General features: G+C 37.5%; 1 protein-coding gene across 1 annotated transcript in view; it reads left to right on the top strand.

Moving 5' to 3' along the window:
* Positions 1-9221, top strand: part of PRTG (protogenin) — a gene marked incomplete at both ends in the record, with an annotated part of 128126 nt that extends 118905 nt beyond the window's left edge. The window contains 5 exons of the mRNA XM_082648982.1: positions 3235-3417; positions 4829-4949; positions 6229-6394; positions 8228-8332; positions 8817-9221. Coding sequence (XP_082505108.1) covers positions 3235-3417; positions 4829-4949; positions 6229-6394; positions 8228-8332; positions 8817-9221 — 980 coding nt within the window. The remainder of the gene's footprint in view (positions 1-3234; positions 3418-4828; positions 4950-6228; positions 6395-8227; positions 8333-8816) is intronic.
* Between the last annotated feature and the right edge of the window lie 6831 nt (positions 9222-16052).

The following is a 16052-nucleotide window of genomic DNA, read 5'->3' as shown; positions in this document are numbered from 1 at the left end:
CACGTGACAGCATGAAGGTATGAGGTGATGATGTTAAGACTGGAGTGACAGCGGTGTGCCTGCAGTGGAAGGCGCTAATTGGAGGCGGAATGAATAGTAATTAGTATTTGGGGATGGACACCAGCTCTTCATTTTGCAGAGAAGAAAACTCAGGTCTGGAGAGGTGATATGACAAGTTAAAGATCTTGTGACATATGGTGACATTCTTTTCTTTTTCTATAAATGTGTTTATTTATTTATGGCTGCGTTGGGTCTTCGCTGCAGTGCGTGGGCTTCTCATTGCGGTGGCTTCTCTTGATGTGAAGCACGGGCTCTAGGCGCGTGGGCTTCAGTAGTTGTGGCACGCAGGCTCAGTAGTTGTGGCTTGCGGGCTCTAGAGCACAGGTTTAGTAGTTGTGGCACACGGGCTTAGTTGCTCCGTGCATGTGGGATCTTCCCGGACCAGGGCTCGAACCTGTGTCCCCTGCATTGGCAGGTGGATTGTTAACCACTGTGCCACCAGGGAAGCCCTGCTTTTATATTTTAAATGAACATTCCTTTGGTAACAAAAGGCTCATATTTTAGTATTAGTTCAGTTGGTATTTACTGAGAATTATCTTGTGCGAAGCATTATGCTAGCCACCTTCAGCTGTTCACATGTGAAAAAAAATTTCTGTCCTCCAGAAAGGGAAGAGAGGAGATCAGAGGTGAGGAGGAAGACTTACTTTCATTGAGTATATACACTTGTGTCAGACACTTGTCCATGGTAGTTCATTTAATCCATATAATAATTATATGAGGTGGGAATTATTGCCCCCACGAGGAAAGTAAAGTTCAGTGACATGCCCCAAGTTGCAAATTACTTAATTGGTAACATGCCAGGACTTGATCAACATTGATCCAACGCTGAGCCTGTTAACGCTGTCCGGTTTGTGAAACTCCTAGTCTAGCTAAAAGTTCAGACGTGTGTAAACGGCTGTAGACTGAAACAATCACACCAACTGGAATTTAGACCATTTGCTGAGAGAATATAGGGACAGTCAAATCACTTTAATATTTGGGAACTGGTTTAACTGCTCGTATGGGAACCTGAATGTTATAGTTTCCTTTTTTTGTCTGAAGGAAGACTTCCTGTGGGAGAAAGGGGAGTGTGCATACACACATATACACACACAGCTCATCCATTTGTAATGTTTAAATTAAGCGAAAGAATTTTAATTTCACTAGTGATTGACTTTGCCAAACACTTTCTAAAATTAAATGTAAAGTATTCTATGATAAAATGGAGACTCAATTTATTTATATGTTGGTAAACAAATTGAAATGTTCTTCCATCTAGCTAATGGTAACATGTCACAATATGTTGTTGCTTTTTAATTCACCTGCCTAAGAGCAAGTGGCAGTGGAAAGACACTCTTCCTGGTTCTAAATAGGGGTCAGTGTGTTTATTCAACAGTTGTGTATTCAAGTAGCTCACACTCTTTCTAGGCCAGGTTGAAACCGGAGCACATGAAAGCAAACTGTGTTCAGCTCCTCGCACTGCCACTGGGTCCAGCTCCCTCCCACCATGTGACCTGCAGAGGTAGCCTCTGAGTCATGGCCTCAGCTCTAAGATCACCCTGCATTTCGCTTGCATAATGAAATATATTGTAGCAAGTGCACTAGTGTAGCCAGCTCTGAGCTGGCGGTGACAGCTACCAGCTGCTGTAAGCTCTCTAAAACTATTTATTGTAAGGGTGCCCTGCATCAGGAAAAAATGAGAAGAAATTACCCCAGGGAAGCTAGGTTTCCCTGTGAATATCCACCCATAAATGCAGTGCAAGAACAACTTCCTAGCTGAATTTCTTTTATACCTGGTTTCTTAACATTAAGACTAATTCCTAGGGTGGGATTCCCTTTGTAAGAAAAATACTTCAGTGCCGTGGCAGGGCAAGAGCAGAAAGACACCTCAAGAAATAGCAGTGCCCAAATAGGAATCCTTCTTGGCAGTCATGCCATCAGAGAAGATACCTTTCAATACCAAATATATATAAATTCAAATGATGATTCATTTTGGAGAGAAGTAGATGCTAGCCAGGTTGCTGGTGATAATTTTGATAGTTAATCTGGGGTCTTAGCCTTCAACACCATGAGGTTCCTACATAACTTTGGCATCTTCTTGCCTGTTTATATTCAGGAAATCTTAGATAATGATTAGGAGGGTGAAAAATATATTCATACTTTCAAAAATAATTGTTGTTTCTAATTTAAGAAATAAGAACAAAATCATTTATCACAATTACTGTAAGTGGTTTAAACATTTCTAAAAGAAAAAAAAAAAAGATACTCATTGGAGTTCCCTGGCAGTCCAGTGGTTAGGACTCAGCGCTTTCACTGCAGTGGTCATGGGTTCAGTCCCTGGTCAGGGAAGTAAGATCCCGCAAGCGGTGAGGCATGGCCAAAAAAAAAAGAGTCTCACGTTGGATTTTTTTTTTTTTTTTTTTTTTTTTTTTGTGGTACGCGGGCTTCTCACTGTTGTGGCCTCTCCCGTTGCGGAGCACAGGCTCCGGACACACAGGCTCAGCGGCCATGGCTCACGGGCCCAGCCGCTCCGCGGCATGTGGGATCTTCGCAGACCCGGGCACGAACCCGTGTCCCCTGCATCGGCAGGCGGACTCTCAACCACTGCGCCACCAGGGAAGCCCTCATATTGGATTTTTTAAATCTACTTGTAATTGTTGAATCTGAGTTCATTGTGTTATTTTGTCTTTACCTATGTTTGAAATATTCCATAATAAAATGTTTTTAATGCTATTTGTATCCATACTTATGTAAAGAGTAAAAAATTACATATATGTTTATATATATATTTTTGGTTAAAAAAAAGTGTGTATTTATATATATATATGTATATACATATATGTATCCAAACAAAAATACATGTTGATTTTACAAGCTACTCTTAAAACAAAATTACAGAGAAGGATTATATAGGGGCAGTGTGCATGGCACAATGTTAAATGAAAACTCTAGGATATAAAAATGCACGTAGTAAATATGTACTCACACATGTACAGTACACACACGTACACACACACAAATACATAAAAATGTTAACAATGGGAGATTGTCATTTTATTTATTTTACAGATGTTTTCTAATAAATGTGTTATTTTTATAATCAGAAAAATATTTTAAAAATAAAGGACCATGTTTGTGTGATTAAAAGAATAAATAAAAGACAGTTTACTTAATTTGTAATTGATATATTTATAGGGGCAATAACCATGGCTTTGCTAGAAAACCTTGTGGCAGGAAATATATACATTGTCAAGATATCTGCATCCAATGAGGTAGGAGAAGGACCCTTTTCAAATTCTGTGGAGCTGGCCGTACTTCCAAAGGAAACTCCTGAATCAAATCAGAGGCCCAAGCGTTTAGATTCTGCTGATGTCAAAGGTTTGTATACTGCCATAATCATTGATTTTCCTTAAGAAACGAAAACACACATTGTTTTCCAGCTCCCCTCTGCTTTATTTCTGCTCCTCCCGTGACCATATCCCTAAACCCATACTCGGCTCCTTGAATTCTTGCTGGCAAGGTTCTGATGTTGTGGAGCTGCATGGCTCTCCCTGCACTCCTAGAAGGAGAAAACACTTCCCTCAGAACTAACTGTGGTTTTCAGACCACTGTGTCCCAGTTACTTCTCCTCCCAGCTGTGCATCCACCAAGACAGATGAGCCACACCACCCCTGAGATGATGGGAGCAGGCGTCTGGGGGTTTGTGGAAATAAATGGCAGTGATGGTTGTGGTGTTCAAGCTAAGAAGAGCATGGTTTTCATTAAGAGTTTTCCCCACCAAAACAACAAACAAAAACAAAAACCCCATCCTCTCCAGAGTGAAAGTTATTTCTCTCCAGAAAGCAATTGGAAAAAATACCTTTAAAGAGCCATTCTCACTCCACTCAGGGTATCGTCCTATTGTTCTGAAGGACGCCGGGGCCCCCTGTGACCCAGGACTAGACACGTCCTTTTTCCCCTCTCTGGGGGAGGGGGCCTGGGTGGCGATGCAGGGTGTGGCAGGAACAGCTTCAGATTGAGGAGGTGCCAGCTGAATTCAGGGCGGGATTTAAAGGCTCTTAGTTCCTCAGAGGATAGTCATTCAGTATTGTGGGATGGACACTTTGGGAAGGAGAGAGAGAAACAAAGAGAAGGGCAGGGCAGTCAGATTTAAGCACAGGAAGGAGGTAGCCACAGTAGCTGCCGTATCATCAGGGGAAGCGGAGAACAAGGCTCGTATTCGCTTCTCAGATACCTTGCTAGTCAAAGTGCCTAGAGACCAGCTGCACAAATGGCACCTGGGAGCTTGTCAGACATGCAGAATTGTGCGTGGGCTCTACCCCAGACCTCGTGAATCAGCATCTGTCTGCATTTTAACATATCCCCTAGTAACTCTTATGCACATTAAAGTTTGAGAAGCACTGCTGTGTAAATGAAAATGCATAAATGGAAAACTAGTCTTCAGTATACAGATCTGCTTTTAAGGTAATATGACATGAAAGCTACCCTTTGGCCTGTCAGTGAACATCTATGCCTTGTGCCTTTTAGCGTTATAAATTACGAACTGATGTTCATGTTTGATATAATAATACCTAGAACTCATATTTAGAATCTTCAATATGAGAAGATAAGCCAATTTTAAGGTCACTGATAAAAGAGTAATATGTCTTCTTTGCTTAGACACAGATACTGTCAAAAGTTTTCCTATGAGAGGAAGACACATTGTTGAAAAGCTAATATCTGAGAATTATGATAAATGGAATCATTTACTTTTCTGATTGACTCTGAGTACATGTGTTTCCCCTTCCAGTTTATTCAGGCTATTACCATCTGGACCAAAAATCAATGACCGGCATTGCTGTAGGTGTTGGCATAGCCTTGACCTGCATCCTCATCTGTGTTCTCATCTTGATATACCGAAGTAAAGCCAGGTGTGTTTCCATTGCTAGAGATGTTGATGTGGTTAAAAAACATTTAAATTACAGTAACCACAGAAACAAATTGAAATCAAGTGCCTTTTAGAGTAACTTGGATTTTCCACTTTAAAATGAATGTATTATTACTTGGGTTCTTACAGCTATAGAGATGTGCTCACTTTGGCAAATTATTCTCTCACCATTTGAAAAAAATTACTGTACCAACAAAATACTCTTCAATGAGGACCTAGTTTTCTCATTTCCTTGGTATTTTGAGAAACACGAAGTATATCCTTTGGATTTTTAAAGAAAATAACCCACTTAATATGATGTATCTGCTGATTGAGGGATTCCTTACTTCCTGGAATATTTTCATATTTAAGTAGCCTGAAATGTCTGAGTCACTTGAGAGCTCTACCCTCACCACCATAGGTCATATGTTTGGGATTCTCCCGACATGGATTAAAACAAATGTAATAACTAGGGATTAGTTCTCTATAAACTCTTGTCAGGCAATTTTATCAGTGCTTTTGACTTCAGCTAAATTCTCAGCATTCAGTGAACCTCTCTGTTTCTAACCTTTTATATTTTGGCTTTTGCTTTCATTTATTAAGGTTCTTTATTTAAAAAAATCAAAGTCAAATACACATCATTTTTAGGCAATCTCCATCACTAGACTCTCTGCATTATCATAGGTTTTTCAGAGTTTATTCTATATGTTTTTGGTACTTGTGCATAGAAACACACTCAGAAAACATGTTAATGAAAGAATTTTAAAGTTTTTTGTATATGGAACTGGCTTAATTTTACTGTCCAAGTTTCTCACTTCAAGAATTTTTTAATGAAATCTTTATGTACATTGTTTTAGTGATGCCTAAATCTTGCATAAGTGCTACTGTAAATTTGTCATCATTAATTGTTACGTTAGTGTGACAATCTGCAGACCTGAAGGAGAGCATGTAAATTTTTTAAACTACAGTTTCTGCATATATTATAAATAAGCGACAATAATAAATAATAGTACTTTATAAATATTAAGGTTTTTACTAAGTGTAAAGAGTAATTTTATATAAACAGACATTGGGACAAAAAAAACAAGCCTTCTCACATCATAAAAGTTTGCAGCAGTGAGTTGGAGTTATAATCTAATAGTTTCTAAAGGTATTTAAGAAACAAGCATTAAGGAACTCCATTGTTTGCAAAGTTGTGAACTTCCCAGATTTCACCAAATTTGGTACATTTGCTTCTCTCTTCTTGTGGACTTAGAAAATTTCCTTTTCTTGCAATATTTCAGGAAATCAACTGCCTCCAAGACAGCACAGAATGGGACTCAACAATTATCTCATACCAGTGCCTCCCTAGCCAATGGAAATGAAGTAGGAAAGAACCTGGAAGGAGCTCTAGAAAATGAAGAGTCCTTAATGCCAATGATCATGCCGAACAGCTTCATCGATGCCAAGGTACTCTGAGCTGAGCGACTGTTGTGCTACATAGTCCTTCCTACCATTCATCTTATCTTTATGCGTAAAATCTTTTTACCAAAAAATTGTATGTTGAGTGTATTGTGTCCATACTTCACATAATGAAATGTGAAACCGTTTCACCCAGATCCTTCCTTGCATACAATATTTGGGGAGAAGATAGGGATAGATAAAAGAATAAAAGATGAAGATAAAGGAAATATGAGAAAGTAGCATAAATTCAATTAGTTCGGATTATGTGGAGCTGAGATGTCTTAAATAAGGACATCAAGGTCATCAGTCCATATTTACTACAATTTGGATTGTTGTGTGTATACTGGATGGACGATTTTTTATTAATCCATTCTCAACTTAGTTTATTTGATTTTAGAACTAAATGGAGCATCAGCACATTCCAGGTGTGAATGAAAATTTTTTAAATATAGATATATAAATAGATGTCTCAAAATCCTACCCTGTACGGCCTTAGGAAGTTGGATATAGTAAAGAGATGTCATTGGAGGATAATACTTCATGTCCTTTCCACTATGTGTAATAATAGTACAGCGATAAGCATTATGAACACCAACTGAAAATTATTTTTAGTCACTTGCAGCATTAGATATCGTGCATTATTATAATAGCCCTCATAACGAATGTGCTGTAAATTAAGTATCTGCAAACTATAGCCCAGCCCAGGCCAGCCTGCAGTCTGTTTTTGTATGGTCATCTCTGAGCTAAGTATGTTTTTCACATTTTTAAAGGGTAGTTTGGGGGGAACAAAAAAGGAGGAAGAGGAGAAAATGCAACAGAGGGCATGTGTGGTCTGCAAAGCCTAAGACATTTACTATCTGCCCCTTTACAGGAAAAGTTTGCCAAATCCTGCTATAAATTCTTCTTCCCCAACCTTTCCCTAAAATTTAGAATACCAAAAATATTAAAAAATTTCAGGCAATTTTGATGTTAAATTTTATATAATTATATTTAGCAGATGCAATTTACGTGTATCTAGCACAGTGCTATATACTATATATATTATGGGTAAATAATAGTACATTGATTTTTGCTACTCCTGTTGTCTTTTTGTTTGCAACTTAATTTAGCTTTTATTTTCTGATACAAATGTAAGCCATTTAATTTATTTCAAATTAATCTAGAACATTAGAACCTAAAACTTTTAAATAAGCACAGAAAGTACCAAAATACACTGTCATTCTGTTATTACTAACTTGGAACTAGACATGAGAAAGGATTGAAGAGAAGTGAAGTGGGGAGGAAGACATGGGAAGAGAGAGGGAGAATCTAAAATGAAAGGACACAGAGCAGAGTGGGGGCCTGAATTGAAGCAGAGAAGCCAGTTTGGAGGCCAGGTCTCTGAATTCCCTTGGGTTAGCCTAAGAGCTGATCCCCCGTCTATTGCCATTTTGTTGAGCATATGTGGGCCCATTTTTCTCTTCCTAAATCCTTTTTAAATTTTTCAACCATGTGAAAAGGTTGAAAAAATTTAATAAATGCACAAATAATTGTCAGTATCTTTTCATACTTTTGTATCTCTCTCTATATATTTTTGTTTCCTCTGTCATTTGAAAATATGTTTTGGAATCCTTACACTTCACCCCAAATACTTCAGCATATATATCTGTCTTAGGAATAAACCTATTATATCTTTTTGATCACGAACAAGTACCTTGTATTTGTTGTGTGCTGCTGGTGTAAAAGAAGAAATAATAATGTCTGTGATCATTTTTTTCTTTTAACATTTAAAAATTTTGTGTAGTACTTGTAATAAACTGAAATCTATAATATGTGCATTTTCCCCTTTTATATCTCCAGGGAGGAACTGACCTGATAATTAATAGCTATGGTCCTATAATTAAAAACAACACTAAGAAAAAATGGCTTTTTTTCCAAGATTCTAAGAAGATAAAAGCTGAGCAGGTAACTCACCCATTAAATGGAAAAAATCTTTTGCTGCCCCTGGTATATGAGATGGTAATTTTAAAAAGAGGAAAATGTAAGTGAGTTTTTTTTTAACTTCTTTGTTCTTTCTAGCCGTGATTTTATTAATTAGGGGCATGACTCTATGGAAAGCCATGGGTATTGATGACCGAAGTGACAATTGGAATAGTAATCAGAGCTGTGGTTTTCAGTGGGAGTTGAGGGGCAATGGAGAAAGGGATGGGGCAGGAGCCTTCATCAAAATCACTGAAGAAGCCTTTCGACATTTCACTTGCTCCAGTAATTCTGATGTGTTCCCACTCCTCGGAGAACCACTGACCTAGACAGTTCCTTCATGATGGTCTTTTACCCATGTACTCGATCAGTTTGCTAGCTCAGCACACACACAATGTGCAAAACCAGATTTGTTATTTTTTAAGAGCACTCTGTTATCACTGATGGTGTTTTATGTATTTTTACCCAGCCTCAAAGAAGATTTACTCAAGCGGTCTGCTTTTACCAGCCAGGCACTACCGTATTAATCAGTGACGAGGACTCCTCCAGCTCCGCAGGTCATACAGCCAGCTTCTCAAGACCCTTTGGTGTTGGAACTGATACTGAGCATTCAGCGAATAGTGAAGGCAGCCACGAAACTGGGGATTCTGGAAGGTTCTCCCATGAGTCCAATGATGAAATACACCTGTCCTCAGTTATAAGTACCACACCCCTGACCCCCAGTTCCTTCACTGGCACTGATTCGAGTGGGGATCCCTCGATGAGAAAGTGTGAAGAACATGCAGTGCCATCAGATGCTGAGCAGATTTCCTCTTCAGTTCCTCAGCCACCATCTGCCATGCTCTGCTTTGATAAAAAGGATTTTCCAATCTAGATAGCCACGTCCAGGTATTCTCACCTTTAAGTCTTTTCGAAGGACAATGAACAGGGAGCCAAAGCCTTTTGTTAAAATCATGATATCTTATTGGGTATTTCACCTTTTTTGAATGTGTTTTTTTTTTTTTATCTTTAAGCTCACGTATTTTGAATGTTTCAGTGTCAGCAATGTGAAAAGACAGTCAAGATATTTGACTGGATTATGAAATATATCACTGGAGCAAAGGGAAGACTTTTGAAAGCCCCTTTGCTGACTATCTACCTCAGTTTGCCACATGGCAAACTCAGAAGACAACTTTGTTACCTCATTTGTTGTGATAGTTTCTCAGCTACATAACCGATGATACTTCCTAGTAGCGTTTTGTTTTCATTGCTGTATGTGTAATGTGTGTGATCAAAGGAGTCATATAGGTAGATGAGTAAGAATGTTTATCTGGAGCTCTGATTTAAGAAACAACAGCAACAAACTATGACCTCTTTATGGTTTGGATAATTTAACACCTCCAACTGTGAGGACTGAAACCGCAGAGAAGAGAAAAGTGGGACTGTTGACTTTACTGAATGACCAAAACAAAAAAGCATATCTCTTTTGAGAATAGAACTGTTCAGTAGCATACAGGGACTCCTATTGCTTCTAGAGCCTTTATGTTGTGGGCATTAGAGTCTTGAGTGCTTTATCTGCTGTATCCCAAGTCTCAGCCTGCCTAGAAGCCGTGCCTTTTCTACCTGCTCCTTTGCCTGACAGTTGGCCAAAGGCTGCACTGTCTAGTTTGCAAAGCATCCTCAACCTTTCCAGAATTAGTTGCAAAACTCCTTGCAGGAAATAGACTTCCAAAGAGAACAGGTTAGGGTTGGTGTTTTGTGTTGTTTTTTTTTTATCCCAGCTTGGCTTAAAGGGGTAAAGAAGTTTCATTAAATATTAATAATGAAGATAAATGCAGCAGTAGACAGTAAAATGAACTTGAGGTTATCACGGTAACAGTGCCTTCCATTATATATTATGAAGTTCTTTGCCTTATACCTTTTTAATATTCATGAAGTTGTTCAGGATAAGAGTACAGAAAGTTGCCTTAAGAGTTTCTTGGATTTTATCAGTAACTCTTTTGATGTACAGTATTTTATCAAAGCATTTTGGTTTGTTTTTATGCAGGTTTTGTTTAGGGATAAGTATTCAGATCTCTACCAACTTGGTTGTATTTTCTTGAATTCTTAAGAGAATTTGGTACTCTGTTTAATCTTCCTTCAGTGTCAATGCTGTGAATGAGGAATGCTAACTCCAGGAGTGAGTTAATCCTCTTGCTGGTTTGAAATCAGTAAACTGTTTACTTAGCCACATAGAATAGGCCTTCTTTCAGTAATGAGACAGTTACCTGTTAGGTGCCCAGCAGTGAGAGACAATAAAGAATTAAATACATGGTGTAGAGAAGGGACCCCCTTTTCCTTTTAAAAGTATTTCTTCAAATTATCTGGAAATGACTTTTGAGCCGCTTTTTAAAAGGAATCTTAATGGGTATCCCCCTTGAAACCTTTTATTTGTGGAAGTGGGGGGTCATGTTAAATGGTGTTCTAAAGTCAAAAAAATGTTACTGGATGACAGTCCCACCTCTATCATCTTCTACCCCAGTGTCTGATGACACAACCTTTTTTGGTTGTTTTTTAATCTGTAGTTTTGTGCCAAATTGGATGTGTTCAGAAGTAGACCAACATTAATTGCTAGCATGCACTTCTGAACCAAATTCACAGTCCCCCATTTAGTTATCTAAGTATGGGCTTAATGGCAAAACAAAAAAGCAGAGCTTTAGGTGAACAATCTGAGGCCAGGAAAAATGCTGCTCCTGCCTTTATAGCTCCTGTTTATACTACCTCCTTTTAAACTTATTCTAGTGTTATTTTTTTTTTCCTGTACTCAGGGAACGTTTTGTTACTTTTGAGCTGCCTCATGGAAGCATGGGCAAATTGACAGGGTATGGCGTTTTGGGGTTCATAAGTAGAATTATGTGAGGCCAACTTTTATCAATATCTAAAACTAAGGACTACAGTGAGTTCATTTTATGTTTTTAAACTTTCGTTACAAGGCAAACAGAATCTAAAGTTGAAACGTCATCCATCATGTCTAGGACTCTATTAATTTGAATCATTTTAAAAGCCTAAAATGATGATCTGAAGTCCTTAAGGAAAGTATTTTGTTTGTTTTGTTTTTGATGAATAGGCCCATAGTTATTGTAGATCTTTAGGCTATAACTGTTTGCTAATTATTTACCAGTACATTTTTCACTCTTTCACCTTTTCATTTTGTTCTTATATAAGATTTTTTTCATAATAATCCTATTACCAAAGAATTTTCAGTAGGAAGTGAAAATTTGACTATGATTTCCCCCAAAATTTAATTAACTAGAAACATCTATAGGTATGACGCTTATACAAGTAGTTACTAACCCAGAATAATAGGGTTTATCTTGATTGTTGTAGTTAATTAGACTAGTAATTTTAACTACCTTATTGTTACCAGAGCATTTAAAATAATTTCTTTACCAGCAGATAGTTCCAAAGAATTTCAAGTGTAATTTTTTTTTCTTCAGCAAGTAAATCTTCAGCTCTACAGTATTAAAGTATTTTGAAATTGTTGAAACTACTTGTTGTAGAGAAAAAAAAGTCTTTTCACCAAAGAGAAATATTTTGGTCTCATTGAATAAGGTATTTAGTGAACACCAAAGACTTCTTTTTACTTGGCCAAAGCTAGCTTCTTTGAAGTCTTAAGTATGAAATTGTAACTAAAATGTGAAGGTTCTCTTTCATCTCTCATAGTGGTGTTACTTCATGGTATTTTCACTCTGAAGGGGCTAATATGCAAATAGTAACTATTTTCTTTTCCAAAGACTTATTTGCTGTAAGTACTAATACATGCATGTCATTTTTATGCCAAATATTACAAGATACTGCTCATCAGTATTTTCATACCAAAGATCATGCAAATATATAGATTAGCCTGTAAGTAAGTAAAGATGAGCAGATTTGAAATAAATTTATTTAGAGGCTGATAGGGAATCTAGCTTTAGTAGCGAAAGATATCAAAGGGCTAAGTTTACATAATTAAAAGCAATACAATTATATTGGTATTTATCAGTGTTTTAATTCACGTACTTTTTATCAACAAATTTTTAGAAAACCAAAGATATTTAAGGTTATGTCCACATATAGGCAGATTTAGTTGTACATTAAACCATTGTTTCTTGTTTTTATGTCAACCAAACTTGTCTCTCCAGAACCCTGTCTGTATACAAATAGCATACATAGGGACTTCCCATTAAATCTGCTGATTCAGCCACAGGATGTTTTTGCCAAATGATGTGATACTTTCCTAAGCACCTTGAGTGTGAGATGTCAACAGAAATATCAGCAGGCTTTTCCACTGCAGAGCATTCTGGCAACCCCTGAATCAGTCTGTGCTGTCTTCCTTCTGCCTAAAGTATTATGTGGTTAACTCTGAAGGCTTGAGGCAGTCCCTTAATAATAGGGATGTTCTCATCTCTGGGGAGCAATGGGATATAACAGGGAAAAGAATCATATCACTGTTTTAAGTGGCTGTTCTTTGCTCTTTAAAGTTGTCCATAAATTGAAATATTTTAATTGCATCAAGGGAACAAAAATCTTTTTCATGAAATCTGGAGTTTTATATTTTGATTAGCCTAAAAGTAAGGACACAGCTTTATCCACTAAGTGGCTTTAAAAAATCAGTTTTGGCACCCCAGGGAAATTAGATCCTCAGTGAAATGCTTTTCATTTGCTTTTGTTTCAAACAAGCGCAGTGCCAACGCTGGGAACAATGACAGTGATTTGCATTGGTGTGTCTTGGCTTCATTAAGGACATATGCCAGAAACTTGCTCATGTTGACAACTCAGGGTCATTGTTCAAGTCGATGAAGACACCTTTGGAAACAATTGAGTGTCACAAAAAAAGATGATTTGAAAGGTTTTTTTTTTAAACGCTAGAATATCCAGATGTGGTTCCATCTCAGCAGTGGCTGTAGTGATTCACACATACTCTTCTGTTTCATTGAATATAAATGTTTAATACTGAATGTAAAAAAAGAAAAAAAGTGCCAATACATCGAAAGAGGCATGATTTAAGACTAAACATGTATTTTGTAGACTTTGTTCCTGACAATTTGGCACATGGGTCTCTGGTAAAATTGCTTTGGTTTAATAGTCATAATTTCTGTGGGCTGTGAGCACAGAGCACAGGGTTCTGGAGATCACCATACACAACCAGTTGTCTAATTGTAAATTTTATTGATGTTTAGAAGAACACATACCTAGAATTCTGTGTGAAGTTGATTTATGCTCAGGACATAAGATCACAGGCTAATGCAATGTGTATGTTTGCAGGCTTTAATCCCCTCAGGCGGTTTCCCTTGGTAAGCCTTTGAAGGTGTTTAAGATTAACATGACAGCCTTGCATTTTTACCAGGCAGATACTGTATTATTTTCTTATTGCTGCTGAAATGAGTTACCACGAAGTTGGCCTTGAAGCAACACAAATTTATTATCTTACAGTTCTGTAGGTCAGAAGTCTGACACAGTCTCAATGGGATAAAATCAAGGTTTGTTTCCTTATCTTTTCTGGATTTTAGAAACTGTAGACCCCACCCCCTATTCTCTCTGACCCCACTTGCATTATCATATCTCTTTTTCTGACCCCAACGGGGAAACATTCTCCAGCGTTAAGGACTCATGTGATTAGTTGGGGCCCATCTGGATGATCCAGGGTACTCTCCCCATCTGAAAATTCTTAACTTAATCACCTCTGCAAAGTCCCTTTTGCCCTGTATGGTAACATATTCAGAGTCCAGGGATTTGGGCGTGGACTTCCGTAGATGGCCGTTCTCTTACGTACAACAGATATATTATTTCTGTAGAATTCTGATCTGCATAAAATGTATATAGCATTACAGAGATTGGAAGTGTGAAGCCATGTGCCCTTTAGTGATCTTCAAAATGTCAAAGTATGAAAACCTTGGCTTATCGCCTATTGAATGTTTACATTAAACTTTCTCTCTAAATCACTTGCAAAAACAGTTCGGCTTTAAACTTTTTGAATATGTGCTTTGTAAGTTAACATCTCAGCTCTATGTGTTTAACAGAAAGTTTCCTAATATTTGACTCTAACTTTATGGAATTTCATCAGATATTTTTGAAAACTGTTCATATTATAGTTGAGCTTTCTCCTTTTCTCTTAAGTGATTACGTCGGTGGGGTAGGGTTGGGGGAAAGACCTCAAACGTAGGAACTCAGATTAGATGAGCAGGACCATGCTCAAGTTCATTCTTCATTTTCTTTTAAAAGCATTTTGCAACATTCACCCTTTCTGACTTTTAAATTGGGTTTATTTCTTCAGCTTCACCAGCCACTGTTTGGTTTTCAGTTTGATAGCCTCTTGATTTTCCATCAGCCTTAGCAAGAACCTCCACTTATACTTAGCAGCATGTACAACTCCTAGGAAATTTTGTCTTTGTTTTCTTTGATTTCAATTGTCCCTTTTCCTAGAAAGCTTTAGATCCCACAGCTCTAGTTTGTTCTGATTCCTGGATCATGTCAAGTCAAGCCTTCTTTCAGATTTGAAGGATAATTTATAATTATACCCTAAGTTTCAGCATTTCTTCAATGAACGAAACAAAGCTATCTCCATCATGGGGTGGAGACCGTGATGATATTCTGAGTAAGGTTAAGAGTGCTGGTCATTTTTCATCCACTTCTGACTCTACTCCTTAGGAAGGGATAAGGCCATTTACTGAGCGTATGCGATGTGCCAAGCACATCTTCATCCCTGCACACTGCTACATTCTGCAAGGCAAGTATTATTCCCATTTCAGAGATCAGGAAACAGGTTTAAAATGTCTAACTTGCCAAAGATCACAGCTAGTAAGTGGCTTAGCCAAGATACAAACCCAAGTTGGTCCAACTTCAGGGTTTATAGGATTTCTACTGTGATAACATCATCTCAGCTAAGACATGATATTTAATTACCTAGGCTCATAGTGCCTTCCACTGTGTCAACACAACCTGTCCACACAGTCATAGCCAATCAACAGAGAGAAGTCTGTCTTAGTTACGTTCATTTATTCAAGGAGGAATTTAGGAGGCTGGGCTATAACTCACTCTTTGTCATCTCGTAAACTCCCTTTTTTCCTCGTTTAAAACCTTCTATTTCTCTTAGCCGAAACTGTGTCTGAAAGCTGATGCTTGTGCCTAGAGTTGCAGTAAACAAGGTAGGCATGGTTTCTGTAGTCCTTATCTGTTCAAGCATTTCCTTATTAGACTAGGTGTTCAGAATTTAATTTTATCTTTCGTAATTTTTCTGTAGTCCCCATATCTAAATAGAAATTTATTAACTAGAAAAAGCCAGGTGTGTAAGCAGTCATCCTTTCTTGCTAGATCTGAAGAGCATATTTGTTATTTGAATTCAACCTAATTAATTTAGGAGAGAGCAAAGTTGAGGAGAATCATATAGTAGGACAAGTATAAGGTTAGTCTTTGGCACATCTAAATTCTAGTTTTTGACCATTTTGCGAATTGTTTGGTAGGAAAGTTCTTAACCTATTTTTGTTCCTTTTCTTAACATGAAGTAAGGATACTTTGTTGTGCAGAATGAAGCAGTAGTACTTTGAAAACTTAAAAGTGTAGATAATTATAATCCAAAAGTAATTTCTATAAGGCTGTGAAACATATCTTAACAGATTTTTTTGTTTTACAGGGCAGCCTTTCCAATTACAATTTTGCCTGTGCTAAAATGAAAAATGTTTGCTTTCCTGTATACGCACCAAAAAAACAG

The sequence above is a fragment of the Grampus griseus genome (genome assembly GCF_964374135.1).
Source record: "Grampus griseus genome assembly, chromosome: 2".
NCBI lineage: Eukaryota > Metazoa > Chordata > Mammalia > Artiodactyla > Delphinidae > Grampus > Grampus griseus.
The sequence above is the reverse complement of the archived record's forward strand: the minus strand, read 5'-3'. Positions and strand labels throughout refer to the sequence as shown.